The following is a 17,938-nucleotide window of genomic DNA, read 5'->3' on the forward strand; positions in this document are numbered from 1 at the left end:
AGCTTTGAAATAAACTAGTATGCAATTAAGTGTTTCAATAGCTGATGCATTTTCATCCTAAACAGGAATACATTCAGATGCTAATGCCTCCATTAATCCAGAAGTGGAACATGTTGAAGGATGAAGATAAAGATCTCTTCCCTTTATTAGAGGTAAAGATATGTTTTATCAACTTCTTTTAGGAATTACCCTTTTTACTAAAGATGCTCCTACTAGGAAGTGTGACTATAAAAGCTGACAGTGTTAGGGATTTCCCATTATGGAGAAAATATTATGACTGTAGTGAGAAAATCTTGTGACTGAGGAAATGTCATTAGGTTTAGCAGAAATCTTTTAGATTTTTTTTTTCCCCCTGACATTCTTGAGTGTTTTCTTTGGGATTCTTTTAAAAACAAACAGAAAATGTTCCATCCCCCTGTTCTTGTATTTTCTCTCTCCTTGATCTCCCTTCATCCCTCTGTTAAAACTGTTATCAGACAGACTGAAGGTATTAACCAGACCATGTAGTCTATTCTCTGTATTTCCAAGTGTGAAGCAGGAAAACACTTCTAGATAAATTAGTTTCTTAACTCTTGGGTAATGTTAGGGCTTGTACATGGTCAAGATACTGAAGTTTAGTGTAAGTGCTAGCTGAATTATAGTAAATGTCTTCATATGAACTTTCTCGGCCACCTCTAAGAAGATGCTGTTTCTGAGAAAATTTTCTCAACTGACACACATAGGAGAGAGTAACAATTAACCGATGGTTGCCTTGGCTTTGCTAATCGGTACTGCCTTTCTAGGTTGTTTTTACTTAACCAGTTACTTGTGGATATACTTAAAATGCATTTAATTTACCTCTCCCAAGTAAAAGGTACTTTGGGGAGGTGAGGAAAGTTAGTGTGTGCGTCTCTTGCTCTTATTTTATTATTATTTTTTTTTTATTCTAGTGCCTGTCATCAGTTGCTACTGCCTTGCAATCTGGCTTTCTTCCGTACTGTGAACCTGTGTACCAGCGTTGTGTAAATCTGGTGCAGAAGACTCTTGCACAAGCCATGGTATTTTTTTATTGCTATTCCAATGTTTTCAGAATATCTCCTTAAACCAATGTATTAACTATGTAAAGTTACAGGCTTGCAGGGAGATTTGTAGTATTAACCATTGAATATTTAAATGAAGCTTCAGTTCTGAAACTTTGTTTTAGTTTTACTTTTATGCATACCCTTGAGAAAAATCTAATACTCATTTTGAAAATGCGTGCTTATTTGTTGCAGTTGCACAATGCTCAGCCAGACCAGTATGAGGCTCCAGATAAAGATTTCATGATTGTGGCTCTTGATTTACTCAGTGGTTTAGCTGAAGGACTTGGAGGCAACATAGAACAGCTAGTGGCTCGGAGCAATATCCTGACACTAATGTACCAATGTATGCAGGTGAGATGAGTAACCTGTTTAATCCTGTATTAGATCTGGCTGGGATGTAGTTGACTTTCCCCATAGCAGCCCTCATAGTGCTGTGCTTTGTGTTGGTAGCTAGGAAGCAAGCTGTTGATAACACACCAATGTGTTGGCTACTGCTGAGCAGTGTTCCCACAGCATCAAGGCTGTCTGTCCAACACCCCCGCCCCAAAGGCCAGTAGGCTAGGGGTGGGCAAGATCTTGGGAGGGGATAGAGCCAGGACAGCTGACCCAAACTGACTAAAGGGATATTCCATACCATATGATGTCATGCTCAGCAATAAAAGCTAAGAGAAAGGAGGGGGAGGGGAGACATTCATTATTAAGGTGTTTGTCTTCTGGAGCAACCGCTATGCATACTGAGGCCCTACTTCCCAGGAAGTGGCTGGGAATCCCAGCCTGGATTCCCATTGCCTGCTAATGGGAAGTAGAGAATAAATCTGTTTCCTTTGCTTCCACACACAGCCTTTGCTTTTCTTTACTAAACTGCCTTTATCTCCACCCATGAGTTTTTTTCCATCTTATTTTCTCCCTCCCCATCCTGCTGAGGAGGGGAGTGATAGAGCGGCTTGGTGGGCACCTGGCAGCCAGCCAAGGTCAACCCACCACAAATCCAAGAATTTTCTTTCTTAAGAGAATCAGAAACACTTCTAGGATTGTCAGGTTTTTTTCTTCCTCTCTTTAGGATAAAATGCCTGAGGTACGGCAGAGTTCTTTTGCATTGTTAGGTGATCTGACAAAGGCGTGTTTTCAGCATGTTAAGCCTTGCATCGGTATGTTTCTTTTACATATTAAATAATTAATATGTTTTACAAACTGATAAGATACTGGTTTAGCCATTGTTAAGTTCCCTTTTCTGTGGCTTGCCTTGTTATGGTATTGTAAGTTTTGATTTTCCTTTATCAACAAGGGTCTTTGAACTGTGTGTTTAAGACATGTTCTTTTTGTAGACAGTGCAAAAGTTCATTTTGCTCATTTTGTTGCTTGATTTTTATAATGTAACATGCTTCCTGTTGTGCTAAAACGTTGGTCTTTCTAGCTGATTTCATGCCCATTTTGGGAACCAACCTAAACCCTGAATTCATTTCCGTGTGTAACAATGCCACCTGGGCAATTGGAGAAATCTCCATCCAGATGGGTAAGATTTTTAATTTTACTTTTTTTCTTTGAATCTTTGCACATTTAGAATGGTTTGTCTGAGATTTTTGTTATTTATATTTTAGTGATACTTGTTAAAATTTAAATTAAATTTGATATTCTTGTCCTTGATAGTAAGTTCAATATATCCAAATCTAAATAGATTATGTATATTAATGGTCATTTTCTTATGAATGTTTCTTTTTGGCTGTTTCAGGTATAGAGATGCAGCCTTATATTCCAATGGTGTTGCACCAGCTTGTAGAAATAATTAACAGACCCAACACACCAAAGACATTGTTAGAGAACACAGGTACCCAAAAACTGAACCATTCATGGTGAAGTGAATTAGAGATTATTTTTTTTATAATGATTTTAAAAATTGCGTAGAACTTTATTGCTATTTGGCTTTTATAAGCAAGAATAACTCTGTTTTGCAGAAGCTCTTACAAGTCTCAGTCTTGCAGCAAAACATCTATCATACATCTAGATTATTAAAGTTATTGCTTTCTCACCTTTATAACATTTTATATTTATTTATCATCTATTTAAGTATTCTTCCAATTTTATTTATGTATACAATATGACAAATGTATACAGTAATACTTAAAGACTTAGTGACTTTACACTGATTTCAATATATGCATGTCCTTACATATGTGTACTATGTATATATATGTCTAGTGTTTGAAACAAATGTAATTGGCATATATAAAACAAATAATGAACTCTTTGAATTTACAAAAAATGCACTTTTTTTTTTAAGATTAATTTGTAGTAATATGCTCAAAAATCTAGATCTGTGATGGCAGTTTTACCACAACATAACTGTGAAATTACATATAACTTCTATTACCTGGTCACTTAAGAACAAATTTCTGAAAAGAAGTCTAACAGTGGCATGCATGTTTCTATGTTCTGGCCAGCAGCTTTGCCTTCCAAATTGGGAACAATCCCCAAATGCCTTATTGAATCAGAATTTCTGAGGCTTGTTTCTTTTGCATTTGTAGAGGGCATGTTCTGATATGTAGAGCACCTTCCATACTTCAGTAAAACTTTATTAATAAATTTAACAGGGTTCTGATTTACTATTTTACTAATTGAGAATCTTTTGACATTTTTCTGTTTGAAAACTGTCTTGTAAGAAAAATGATAATTTAGTTAGTTTATACCTGACATAATTGAAAATTATGCAAATTCCATGCTACAGTTACTTTTTCTTTTTTTGAGCTAAGTATGAGATAAATTGGAGCGAGATTTTTTCAATGCATATTTTTCCTCCGGTATTCTGTACACCCTGCCCCCTCATTTAGTATGGAAGGTGAACTTGAAGGAAAAATTGCCTAGTTGTCTGGCATATTATAGATACTGCTTTTTGAAAAGATAATTTAGGAGCAAATAGCTACTTGTTATGAAATACACCATGGAATAGTATAACAATATAAATTTTCTTTCCTTCTGCCCCAATCCCCTTTGTCTGCACTGATGGATGTGTAATACCTGTAACTGAGAAGCATCCAGTGCTTAAATGTTTGCTTCCATCACTGCTAGAGAATTTTTTGAAGCATCCAAACACTTGACTTTTTTTTTTTTTTTAGTATCTTAATAGTTACTTTAAACATGGATGTATAACTGCAAATAAATGTTGAGTGTAGTGTTCTTATTATAAGTTTGTTGTGGGATATTGTGCTGCATGCCACTGGTATTCTGCTTTAGGTTGTTATGTAACGAGCTATGAAAACACTTCTATGGAAACATACGAGACCACCTTAAGTACAAGTAGTTGCATAGAAAATAATGAGTATATGCCAAAAAGTTAAGCTTTGACATAAATTACTATTCCTTGTACAGACTGTAGCTGTGAGAACTTACAGATAAACCTTAAAAGTGTATTTTCATTTGAAAGTAGGACTTCAAATACAGTTTCATAAGTTAAGTCTGCCAAAAATTTGAGACACTGCATATTGAAATTGAGTAATGTCTGGGCAAAATAGTACATTACCAGTGAGCTGCAGCTTTCATGGAGTGAGCGTGTTTCAAACTGTTGGCATATCCTACACTAAACTTTTATTTGAGAAAGCATCATCTGCTTTATTGCATGTTTCATGAAACTGTTCACAAATGCCTGTTAATTAGTGTTGCACAGTATGTCCCCTGAACATAGGTTTCCTTTCTGTGCTTCATATAAATCTGCTGGATTTTAGTATTATTCATGTATTTTGCTTCAAGTAATCCTGATACGTTATTCCCCACCTTCTCCTTTTTCTAAAGATTAATATTTCGTGACTTGAGCAAACACCATTAAAACACATTTGCATGATGATATTTTCTTCAGTCTGTCCCTCAGAACAAAGGACCACACTACCTAATCATCCAAAGAAGCAGTTTTGCTTTTCATGTGTCCTTATGCTTTTGTATCAGAAGTCAGGTTCTTATACAACTTTTATGAGGAAGCCTTTTCTGAACAGGAGAAATATTGGTATTAATTTTCTGCAGTCAGTTGCTGTGAGTTAACAACCACTTTAAATTGTCTACAAGATTATGAAAAAAACAAATATTTGGTGCTCCTTGAGAAGCGTTTAATAAGACCACAATATATTCAATGTAAAAGTATTTATAAATGTATTTTTACTGATAGATGGTAGGCCTATTAAAATCTTGAATTCAAAATATTGAAAAAATAAAATGTTTATCACTACTTGATACTAAAACTGAGAATGGTCAATTCCTTTCTGTCAAGAGTATCCATAATAGTACTTTTTAATAAAAAAATTAAAAAGTGTATGGTAGGTAAATTTACTGTAAGAGATGATTCTGAAGAGGGCAGGATGACTGCTTACATCAGAAAGCCTTTGGATTTTAAATTGTGTTTTTTGGTGTTCTCTCATTTTCTTCTTTAATTTTTCTTTTACCCTGGAGAGTATACCATATATGTTGCTGCCTCTTATTTAGGGGGTGGTAATAAACAGCACTGGTGAAATCTTATGTTTACTATCATACACAGATTCTGTTGGCTTCTGTTTCTGAGTTATTTGTTGTTTTTTCTTTATTTTTTTCTCCTTCCCCCTCATTTGCTCATGTCTTGGTTGGCGTTTGGTGGTGTATAACCGTGATTGCATTACCTTAGCAATAACAATTGGTCGTCTTGGTTACGTTTGTCCTCAAGAGGTGGCCCCCATGCTACAGCAGTTTATAAGACCCTGGTGTGTATTATTCAATCTTTTTTTTTAATTCATTTTTCTTCACTCTCTTTCTTTCTTTCTTCTCTCTATCTCACTTTTAGATATGTTTTCAGTTGGTTACAAAATCTCAATCCTTAATCATTGCCAACCATGTGACTAATCTTGTCCTATCAGGTTTGTGAGTTTTTAGTAGCACCGTCATGTATTCTTTATGTTGTGGCTAATGACTAATTTATGCATGGGATAAGATTGTCACATGCTTGTGTGTTAAAGCTTGACTATGAAAGAGCATTTTAAAATCCACCAGAATGATAATACAATGCATGCAAATACTGTAAAATTTAAACTGTGCATTACTTAAAATTCAGTCTGAGGCTTGAATTGCTCTAAGGAATATGTTTCTAGATTTGTAATGTATAAAATAGCTTGCTTGCTGCTGTAAAAGTTAAATAACTGTTCTGTAAGTGGTATCTGACATAATTCATACTGTGATAGTATTATATGTTCTGCTTCTAATAATGATAGTTTCTATAAATATTTCATATACATGTTTCTTTTGTATTTAATGGAATACAGGTCACACTTTCTAACTGTATATAATGGGAATATACTAGTAAAGGCTGTGTGCAACAAGTATCTTTCTAAGTGTTCAAAATAGTGTTTCAGATAATCTTATCTGTGTGACTTATTCCATCAAATACTGTCATCTAGTTCTGACTTGATTGAATGAAGTAATAGAATAGCTAAGTAATAGAATTAACTAAGTTTTGCTCTCCAACTTACTAGGTGCACCTCTCTGCGAAACATAAGAGACAATGAGGAAAAGGATTCAGCGTTCCGTGGGATATGTACCATGATCTCAGTCAACCCCAGTGGAGTAGTCCAAGTAAGATACATAAATAGATCTTAACTTATTTTTCTTTATTCATGTAAAATTTAGTGAAAGCTATATATAGAGTATGAAAAAGTTTAACTTGATGTTGATTCCCTGTAGTACATGCTGTAGCTGCTTTTTTGATGTCAAGGAGGCCAAAATGTTTATGTTTCAAATGATATTTATCATGATACTTCAGGATTTCTGCTTAAGTAATGATCACTTATGGAAAGGAAAGGACAATATTGTTAAATTCATTTTTTGTCTTTTACTTACAAAGAATATACTTCAATTAACTGTATTTTGACAGTTCTGTCAGTCTTTTATGTTGAGGATATATATGAAAATACAAGGCAAAAGTTGACAAACTAAAACCTATTTTTCAGATGCAATCTAGGTTTTTTAAAAAAAGAAACAAAACCAATAACCACCCCTTCATTCTTAAAACTTGAGTAGGGAAGATTCTGTTTCAACTTTGAATATATTGCCTAAATAGTCAATATGACAAGGAAGATGCATCTCTTAAAAATAAATGGTATATCTCAAGAATAGAATATGACTTACTCTTTAGTCTCCGCAGCTCCAAAGTAAAGCTGTACCAATGTAATATTTTCTAAGAGGAACATGAAGGTGAATTTCCCTCTTCTTACCCAGAATCCTTCTCCCAGAAACACAAAAATTGAGTGTCTATCTTGTTTTGAATTTTTCAGTTCATTTCACTTATCCTTTATTCTGTACTTAGCATTTCCCTCTTCTGCTGTCCATTTGTTCTTTCACACAGCTTAAAGGGAGGGAGTAATTAAGGACTCTCTTCATTATCCCAACTCTCCTCCTATGTAGTTGTTATCCTCAGTTTCTATCCAAAAACATGCATTAAGACTGATGTTTTAATGGTATAGTAGGAGGTAATTCATGACAGCAGATGAACTAAATGTAGGGATTTTGGGGTGTCTTTAGTTATCAACCTGTACGATAAACATTTTGTGTATCCCAGAAACAACTTCTGGCTCTGCTTATAGAAATACAACAGCTTTTTTCCCAACTGGAAACATGTGAGAATGAGTTGCGAGTGTGGTCTTGAGTTTGTCAATTGTTAAGATGATTGGTTCTCAAACTTGGTATGTATACTGAAATAATTAGACAAGCATGGTGTGGGAGGGGAGGAGGTATGTGTTTGTTGGTTTTGGTGTGATTAAACCTGATTAAACAAAGCTATTCATACATTCAGCTATTTCCATACACTTAAGCATACAATAACTTACCATTATTGTCTGAATTAACTGGAGAATAAAGACATAAAACCAAAAGTACTTGTGAATTAGGATCAAATACCCTGCATAATTAATGGAACGAACATCAAGCGTTGTTTTCAGACCTATAAATTGAGGCTTCTAACACCTATGCGATTGTTTAATCTTATAGGACTTTATTTTTTTTTGTGATGCTGTTGCATCGTGGATTAGCCCAAAAGATGATCTCCGAGACATGTTCTGTAAGGTAATGTTTCTAGTATGACAGTATATCTGAACTGTGATTGTTTTGAATCCTCTGTTTCTTTCTTGCTTTCTGTTTCCAGTATTAGCACTGTATTTGTGGTCATGAAGACTTTCTTGCTAAGTCATAAACTTTCAGACAAAGCATCATAAAAATGTGATGGTCTTTTTACCTATATTTTCTTGCATGCTTTCAGGTTATTCCAAAATTCTTGTCAACAGTGTTGAAAAGCTCACTTAAGATCTTATTTGGAAAGATAATCATCCTCAAAGAGCTTTTCATAACATCCAGCCTACTAAGTTTTGACTGCATTTGGAAGAACAGGGTTTTTTTTTTATACCACATACAAGACCTCTCCTTTTCTGTGTTTTTTCTTTTCTAGAAAATGAGATCTGTGTGATTCAAGACTCTGTCCCTCGCCCTCCCCCTTTTTTTTTGAGAAATATCTAGAAAAATCTTCCTGTGGTATCTCGATCTGTTTATCTTGTTTCAGCTGAAAATAAATTTTGGGGATTGCTTAATCCTCCTCGGAAAAGCAAGAATCCCTCTTGGATAAGCCAAGTCTTCAAGAAACTAATGTACAATGATAGCCAAGAATGCATCCCTAGACAAAGTGTCAATACAATATAAGCAAAATGGCTGTTTGTCTTGTGTAAAGTAAATGAGATGGAAAAAGCCCACCACACGGAAAGTATTGTGTTTTGACACTACTGTCTTAGGTTAAAAACCAGAACAAAATAAACTTCTTCGAATTTCATGAACAGATGCTGTTACTGTTCGGTAGTGTGGCTCCCCTCGTATGTTGTAAAGAGAAATCTCTGCTTTTTAGGAAGAATGTATGTCAAAAGTTAATGGTCCTCTTAAAGCTAAAATGGAGCATGTTTTTAACTATGTACTTAGATCATGGATCAGTATTGGCACTTTCTCTTCAAATAATGCCAAGTGTGGCCATCAGAACGAAATGTAGAATTTTTGAATCCCATCCTGAGGAGCAAAGACAAAAATCTCACTGTCCTAGTCAGGAGACCAGTTATCTGAGAGGCTTCGAAGGAACATAAGGGTCAGAAAATGCATGGCTGTGAGTATTCTAGCATCAGCAGAAGGAAACACTAAATATAAGCTTCAAAGAAAGTCCAGGATGCTGTCTGTTGATGATTGTCCAAAGCAGTTTCAGTACATGTTTCTGTCCGGGTCCTTCAGCATTCAATACTTGCTTCAACAAGCTATGTTCCTCTTTGTCATAGAATCAGAATGGTTTGAGTTGGAAATATAACAAAAGGCCTGAGTGTTGAGATTAGAACAGGGAGGGAGCACCCACCAACCATGGCCCTGAGCAAAAAAGACTCAGCTTGGGGACAAATCGATTTAATTTATTAACAGTTTCTTGAGAGAATAACAAGAAACAAAGCCAGATCTTAAAAACAACACCTCCCCACCACACCCACACCTCCTTTCTTCCTAGCTCTACCTCCTCCCCCCAGCAGCACAGGGATATGGAGAATGGGGGAGTGCAGGTCAGTTCATCCCGTGTTGTTTCTGCCGCTTGTTTCTTAAAGGAGGAGTCCTTACAACTTTTTCCCTTGCTCCAGTGGATCCCCTCCTCATGGGACAGTCCACAGACTTCTCCAATGCGAGTCATACTCGCAGGATGCAATCATAGAATGGTTTGGGTTGGAAGGGACCTCAAAGATCATCTAGTTCCAAGCCCCCTGCCATGGGCAGGGACACTCTCCACTACACCAGGTTGCTCAAAGCCTCATCCAACCTGGCCTTGAACACTTCCAGGGATGGGGTATCCACAACTTCGCTAGGCAACCTGTTCCAGTGCCTCACCACTCTCAATGTAAAAAATTTCTTCCTTAGAACTCATCAAAATTTCCTCTCTTTCAGTTTAAAGCCATTGCCCCTTGCCCTATAAAAACATACCCTTGTAAAAAGTCCCTCTCCAGCTTTCCTGTAGGCCCCCTTTAAGTACTGGAAGGCTGCTAGAAGATCACCCTGGAGCCTTCTCTTCTCCAGGCTGAACAGCCCCAACTCCCTCAGCCTGTCTTCATAGCAGAGGTGCTCCAGCCCTCGGATCATCTTCGTGGGCCTCCTCTGGACTCGCTCCAGCAGCTCCATATCCTTCTTGTACTGGGGACTCCAGAGCTGAACGCAGTATTCCAGGTGGGGTCTCACGAGAGCAGAGTAGAGGGGCAGAATCACCTCCCTCGACCTGCCGTCCACGCTTCTTTGGATGCAGCCCAGGATACGGTTGGCTTTCTGGGCTGCCAGCGCACATTGCCGGCTCATGTTGAGCTTCTCATCCACCAGCACTCCCAAGTCCTTTTCCTCAGGGCTGCTCTCAATCCATTCTCCGCCCAGCCTGTACTTGTGCTTGGGATTGCCCCGACCCATGTGCAGGACCTTGCACTTGGCCTTGTTGAACTTCATGAGGTTCTCATAGGCCCACCTCTCCAGCCTGTCAAGGTCCCTCTGGATGGCATCCCTTCCCTCCAGCATGTCCACAACACCACACAGCTTGGTGTCATTAGCAAAATTGCTGAGGGTGCACTCGATCCCACTGTCCATGTCACCAACAAAGATGTTAAATAGCACTGACCCCTGAGGAACACCACTCGTCAGCGTCCTCCACCTGAACATTGAACCGTTGACCACAACTCTGAGTGTGACCATCCAGCCAATTCCTTATCCACCGAGTGGTCCATCCATCAAAACCATGTCTCTCCAGTTTAGAGACAAGGATGTCATTTGGGACAGTATGAACTGCTTTGGACAAGTCCAGGTAGATGATGTCAATTGCTCTTCCCTTATCCATCATGGCTGTAACCTCATCATAGAAGGTCACACAATTAGTCAGGCAGGATTTTCCCTTAGTGAAGCCATGTTGGCTGTCACCAATCACCTCCTTATTTTCTATGTGCCTTAGCATAGTCGCCAGGAGGATCTGCTCCATGATCTTGCTGGGCACAGAGGTGAGACTGACTGGCCTGTAGTTCCCTGGGTCTTCTTTTTTCCCCTTTTTAAAGATGGGGGCTATGTTTCCCCTTTTCCAGTCATTGGGGACTTCACCAGACTGCCACGACTTCTGAAATATGATGGATAATGGTTTAGCAACTTCATCTGCCAGTTCCCTCAGGACCTGCGGATGAAACTCATCAGGTCCCATGGACTTGTCAACGTTCAGGTTCCTTAGATGGTCTCGAACCTGATCTTCTCCTACAGTGGGCGGTTCTTCATTCTCTCAGTCCCTGCCTTTGCCTTCTGCGACTTGGGCTGTGCGACTGGAACTCTTGCCAGTGAAGACTGAGGCAAAGAAGTCAGAGTACCTCAACCTTCTCTATATACCAGGTAGCCAGGTCCCCCGTTTCAATCTGGAGAGAGCCTACGTTTTCCCTAGAACTCTTTTTACCACTGACATATCTGTAGAAGTTTTGCTTGTTGCCCTTGATGTCCCTGGCCAGATTTAACTCTGTCAGGGCTTTGGCTTTCCTAACCTGATCTCTGGTTGCTCGGACAATTTCTGTGTATTCTTCCCAGGCTACCTGTTCTTGCTTCCACCCTCTGTAGGCTTCCTTTTTGTGCCTGAGTTGGTCCAGGAGCTCCTTGTTCATCCATGCAGGCCTCCTGGTGTTCCTACCAGACTTTCTCTTTGTTGGGATGCACCACTCCTGAGCTTAGAGGAGGTGATCCTTGAATATTATCCAGCTTTCTTGGGCCCCTCTTCCCTTCAGGGCTTTATCGCATGGAAATCTACCAAGGAGATACCTAAAGAGGCCAAAGTCTGCTCTCCTGAAATCCAGAGTAGTGAGCTTGCTGTGCACCCTCCTTTCCTCCTTAAGAATCTTGAACTCCACCATTTCATGATCACTGCAGCCAAGGCTGCCCTTGAGCTTCATGTTCCCCACCAGTCCCTCCTTCTTGGTGAGAACAAGGTCCAGCATAGCACCTCTCCTTGTTGGTTCCTCTCTCACTTGGAGAAGGAAGTTATCATCCATGCATTCCAGGAACCTCCTGGATTGCCTGTGCCCTGCTGTGTTGTCCCTCCAACAGATATCAGGATGGTTGAAGTCCCCCATGAGGACCAGGGCTTGTGAACGTGAGGCTGCTCCTATCTGTCTGTAGAGAGCCTCATCCACTTTGTCTTCCTGGTCAGGTGGCCTGTAGCAGACCCCCACTACTATGTCCCTTGTCCCTGCTCTGCCTTTAATCCTAACCCATAAGCTCTCAGTTGGGACCTCATCCATCCCCAGGTGCAGCTCCATGCACTCCAGCTGGTCTTTGACATAGAGGGCAACCCCTCCTCCTCTTCTCCCCTGCCTATCCTTCCTATAGAGCCTGTGTCCTTCTATTCTGACGCTCCAGTCATAGGCTTCATCCCACCACGTCTCCGTGATGCCAATAAGATCATATCCCAACAGGTGCGCACACACTTCTAACTCCTCTTGTTTATTCCCCATGCTGCATGCGTTAGCATAGAGGCATTTAAGTTGGGCCCCAGATGAATCTGACTTCCTGGCTGGAGCAGCTGGAATTCCTTTCTGCTGTTCTTTAGGTACTTTCAGCATATCTTTATCATTCTTGATATTCCCCCCCTCCCCCTTCAAGTCTAGTTCAAAGCCCTGTCAATGAGCCCTGCTAGCTGTTGCGCTAAGACCCTCATTCCCCTCTGAGAAAGACAAGTCCCATCTGGTGCCAGTAGGCCTGGTGCTGTGCGGCCCATCCAGTTGTCAAAAAAGCCGAAATTGTGGCCATGACGTCAGCCACGGAGCCACATATTAATCGACTGGATGCATTTGCTTCTTCCAGTGTCACTGCTCACAACTGGAAGGATAGAAGAAAAGATAACCTGTGCCCCAGATCCTCTTACCAGCTGTCCCAGGGCCCTGAAGTGTCCCTTGATCGACCTCAGACTTTGTGTTGCAGCTTCATCACCACCCACTTGGAAGAGCAATAATGGGTAGTAGTCCGTGGGCCGTACCAGGCTGGGAAGTTTCCTAGCCATGTCTTTAACCCGGGCTCCAGGGAGGCAGCAGACTTCCCTCAGAGCAGGGTCAGGCCAGCATATTGGACCTTATATTCCCCTCCGATGGGAGTCGCCTATAACTACTACCCTTCTTTTCTTCCCTGAGGAGGCAGTTTTGATACAATGGGCAGCCCTCTCTGACCCTGGTGACACCTCCAGTGCAGATGGTCCCTGAGCCACATCATCCGTCGATGGAACTTCCACATCCAGAGCCTCATACCTATTGTGCAGGGGCACCTGGGAGCTGAGGTAGGCAAGGAGGGATGTTGCCTGTTGCCCCAAGCATGGACTTGTTTCCACTCGTGGCTCACCTTTCATAGAATCATAGAATGGTTAGAGTTGGAAGGGACCTCAAAGATCATCTAGTTCCAGCCCCCCTGCCATGGCAGGGAAACCCTCCACTACACCAGGTTGCCCAAAGCCTCATCCAACCTGGCCTTGAACACTGCCAGGGATGGGGCAGCCACAACTTCTCTTGGCAACCTGTTCCAGTGCCTCACCACCCTCTGAGTGAAAAATTTCTTCCTTAGATCTAATCTAAATCTGCCCTCTTTCAGTTTAAAGCCATTGCCCCTTGTCCTGTCACTACACGCCCTTGTAAAAAGTCCCTCTCCAGGTTTCCTGTAGGCCCCCTTTAAGTACTGGAAAGCTGCAATAAGATCACCCCGGAGCCTTCTCTTCTCCAGGCTGAACAGCCCCAACTTTCTCAGCCTGTCTTCATAGCAGAGGTGTTCCAGCCCTCAGATCATCTTCGTGGCCCTCCTCTGGACGTGCTCCAGCAGCTCCATGTCCTTGTGCTGGGGACTCCAGAGCAGTATTCCAGGTGGGGTCTCACGAGAGCAGAGTAGAGGGGCAGAATCACCTCCCTCGACCTGCCGGCCACGCTCCTTTGGATGCAGCCCAGGATACAGTTGGCTTTCTGGGCTGCCAGCGCACATTGCCGGCTCATGTTGAGCTTCTCATCCACCAGCACTCCCAAGTCCTTTTCCTCAGGGCTGCTCTCAATCCATTCTCCGCCCAGCCTATACTTGTGCTTGGGATTGCACCGACCCACGTGCAGGACCTTGCCCTTGGCCTTGTTGAACTTCATGAGGTTCTCACAGGCCCACCTCTCTAGCCTGTCAAGGTCCCTCTGGATGGCATCCCTTTCCTCCAGCATGTCCACAACACCTCACAACTTGGTGTCACCTGCAAACTTGCTGAGGGTGCACTCGATCCCACTGTCCATGTCACCAACAAAGATGTTAAATAGCACTGGTCCCAGTAGCGACCCCTGAGGAACACCACTCGTCACTGGCCTCCACTTGGACATTGAAATGTAGACAACAACTCTTTGAGTGTGACCATGCAGCCAATTCCTTATCCACTGAGTGAGTTCCTGTCTTCTGCCACGTGGGGTGAGGAACCAGAATCCCCTTCGTTTTGGGTTGCATTTTGTGGCTCTTTCTGTTCTTGCTTCAGGTCAGACAGAACCTGACACCACAGATCTCTCTCTTTCTCAGACTCCCTGCTGCTCCTCAACCTTTCTACTTTCTCTCTCAGCTCTGCAACCATGCTGAGCAGATCCTTTTCCTGGTCACACCTCACACAGTTGTTCTCACCACTTACCATGGAGAGGCTCAGGCACTCCCTGTAGCCTGAGACCTGCACAGCCGTGTCTTTCTGTGGGAGCTCTGTCTGCGCTCCCACATACCTCCTGCTGGGTGCAGAGGTCTTCACCTTCCGCCGGGTGGTCACCATGGCCGAATTTTTTCTGAGAGGGTGACAGCTGAGAACTAACTTCATCTCTCCAGCAGGCATGAGACTGACTGCGCCCTTCTCAAGTGAGTTCACCACGCTCCCTGGGCTGGTCTATTATAGGGGTGGGCGGGACCGCCGTTGCTCTGGCAACGCCCAGGCCACGTCAGCGTCTCCCGTGCGCGCGAGAGCTGCCGGCTCCTGGGGGGGCGTCTCCAGACTTCTTCAGGAAAAGCCCGTGTGCGCCGAGATCTGCCGCTCTGCAGCGGGTCTGTGTGGCTCCGGCGCAGCTCCTTCGGTGACTGACCTTACCCATCAGATTGCTCCAGCGTGGGCTTTTACCACAGAGTCATGGATTCTTAGGGAGTTGCCACCCACTCTGGCGTGGGTTTTTCCATGGACTTCAGATGTGTCTCTATTTCATCATGTCTCATTCTCTACGCCCTCCTTCAGGCTCAGGTATCTCTGCTCCAGCGTGGGCTTCTCCATGGAATGCAGGTGGATCTCTGCTCCACTGTGTGTCTCACGGGCTGCAGGGGGGCTGCTGCTGTCTCGCCACCGGTTGCAGGGGAAACTCAGCTCCAGCACACCTCATCCCACTCCATCTGCACTGACCTGGTGTCGGCGTGGCCATTTCTCTCAGATCTCAGTCCTGTCTGGGTGAACTCGGCCCAGCGGCACCCCAGGAGCGGGGCACTTCAGAGCTCTCCAAGCTGCGCCACCATGGCCATCTTCAGTGGGTGGCGCCGGCCCAGTGTGGGCAGCCACCTGCCTGGGAGGGTGAGGAGGGGAGCGGGCAGTCCCCGCCTCCCCCTTCTGTTCACTGCAGGTCCAAAACCATATTTCAGACTCCTTTGTCCCCATCTTAAATAGGACATTCGAAGAGGTGCTGATTGACTCAGTGCTGGCCTGAGGGAATGGGGGTCCAATGTGGCCAGAGAGTGGTCCAACCTGCTTTGGAGCCCTGGGAAGTTACAGGGGATGAATCCCCTCCTGCTACCAAAACCCCTTCACATAAACCCAGCACACTGGTCAACCCTCATTTTTATACTGGGCATGACGTTACATGATATGGAATACTAATTGGCCAGTTTGGCCCTCAATCCTAAGTCCAAGTACAAATCAGTCCTAAGTCCAAGTACAAATTGTAAGGAGAGTCATGGATCCCTGTCCCGGCTATGCTCCCTCCTTATCCTGTTTTGCTCCTGCACACTGGCAAGAACCTGGCAGCTGAAAAGTCCTTGAGGCCTCAGTGCCAACTATAAACATCAGCTTGCTATCAGCATTCTTCTCAGAGCAAGTCTCAGACTAAAACCAAAACACGGAGCTCTTCTGGCTGTTAAAAAGAAAAATTAAATCTGTCCTAGCCAAAACCAGGACAGCTTCCTTTTTAGTAACAGTCCAGGTTTCATGAAAAAGACCACAGCTCTTGCAGGATGATTTTTTATTTGTGCTAGTAATTGACAGGCATTCATTCTGTCAAATGCTGGCATTTGTTCTGACTTAGCTTTCTTCCCAGAACATGTTACACTTCTAAATTAATAAACGTGAATACAGTAATCTTACCATATAAACTATGTTAATTGACCAAATGTTTAGTGTTCTGAAATGGCCTAGGTTGTAAGTCACCATAGTAATTAAAATTACGTGTATACACATATGTACATTTATATAGAGTATATATTTATGTATTTTATAGTAATTTGCATGTGTAGCTATATTCTATATGTCACCTTTAACTGAAATATTTTTCTTTTAAGACAGACATTACTAGTCTTCCTTTGTTTTTTGGTAACATTTAAATAGTAAACTGGGGAATTCAAATGGACAGATGCACAATCCAGCAGTTTTTGACTTACTGCATATGTTGCTAGTAAATAATGATCATGTATCTGCTGTTTAATGACTGTCTTGACTTCCTCTCCCCTCCATTTGTAGATTCTTCATGGATTTAAAAATCAAGTTGGGGATGAGAATTGGAGGCGTTTCTCTGATCAATTTCCTCTTCCCTTAAAAGAGCGTCTTGCAGCTTACTATGGAGTTTAACCTTATGCACTGTAGCTGCAGTCCCATAATTAGAGGTAAGCACACAAATCTTCCTTATAAACAGAGCTGTATAATAGACTTCCTCCCTGTTTGCGTTATATGAAACATAATTAATTCACTAGACCAAAATTTTTTAGATATGCTGGAACAGATCTTTCTTTCATATAAGAAGAAAAAAAATAAAAATGATATTGTACCTAAATGATGGTAGCTGTAGAAAAAGCAGTTGTCTGACTATTCTTTTATTTTTACAGAGAGAGAAAGAGAGTGAGTGTATGATATGCGCAGCAGTGTATCAAGATAAGGTTGGAAGTGTAGGTGTAACAAAGTGCCTGTTCAGATTTAATAAGCAAAATGATTATTATAATCCTCAAGCCATCATACTAAAGTCACAGGCTCCCTTATGTCTTATGAATTAATAGATGGCAGATGTGATCTAAGCAGGGATATTTCTCTAGGATAGGAAAGCAAGTTTATTAAGACATTTTAGCCATGAGAAGTTCAATACACTCCTAACCACATACTAAATGATCTTTCCACTTAATAAAGGATGTTATGCTAATCTGTAACTCTACTGGCTGTAGAGCTTGATGTTTTGGGGAGGCCGATGTTATTATTGCCATGTTCCGTTTTATGCACCAATTCAGAATTGTTACAGTTCTGTCTGGGGAATGATTCAACTTCAGCAAGGAACAGTGATTGTGCGTTCTAGAATACTTCTCTTATTATACCACCTTGCTTTGTATGCTGTTTGTGCACATTGTATAAAGCAAAGTACCTGTGTGTAAAGTAGTGCGATACTGCAAAGAGATTATTATACTACCCAATAAAGAGGGAAAATTAAGTTTATTAATTTAATCTTTATATAAATTTGATACTTGCTCTAGAATTTTTGTACTGAAATTATGGGAGTGAATCATGCAATTCTGTTTTATTGTTGAATGGACAACTATTTAAAAGTCAGCCTAAGATTTGTCAGTCAGTGACAATAAGGAATTGTTTTAAT

At 41.5% G+C, this 17,938-nt stretch overlaps 1 protein-coding gene across 3 annotated transcripts in view; it reads left to right on the forward strand.

Annotated features, from left to right (window-relative positions):
* Positions 1–17,938, forward strand: part of LOC147526178 (transportin-1-like) — a 68,816-nt gene that overhangs the window by 48,880 nt on the left and 1,998 nt on the right. For all 3 annotated transcript variants that reach the window (XM_086630147.1, XM_086630146.1, XM_086630149.1), the window contains 10 exons: positions 66–152; positions 930–1,037; positions 1,254–1,412; positions 2,122–2,209; positions 2,476–2,574; positions 2,791–2,886; positions 5,701–5,776; positions 6,542–6,641; positions 8,052–8,126; positions 16,825–16,967. In XM_086630147.1, the coding sequence (XP_086486273.1) occupies positions 66–152; positions 930–1,037; positions 1,254–1,412; positions 2,122–2,209; positions 2,476–2,574; positions 2,791–2,886; positions 5,701–5,776; positions 6,542–6,641; positions 8,052–8,126; positions 16,825–16,932 (996 nt within the window). In that variant the 3' untranslated portion in view covers positions 16,933–16,967. The remainder of the gene's footprint in view (positions 1–65; positions 153–929; positions 1,038–1,253; positions 1,413–2,121; positions 2,210–2,475; positions 2,575–2,790; positions 2,887–5,700; positions 5,777–6,541; positions 6,642–8,051; positions 8,127–16,824; positions 16,968–17,938) is intronic.

This window comes from Tauraco erythrolophus, chromosome W (genome assembly GCF_009769465.1).
Source record: "Tauraco erythrolophus isolate bTauEry1 chromosome W, bTauEry1.pri, whole genome shotgun sequence".
Lineage (NCBI taxonomy): Eukaryota > Metazoa > Chordata > Aves > Musophagiformes > Musophagidae > Tauraco > Tauraco erythrolophus.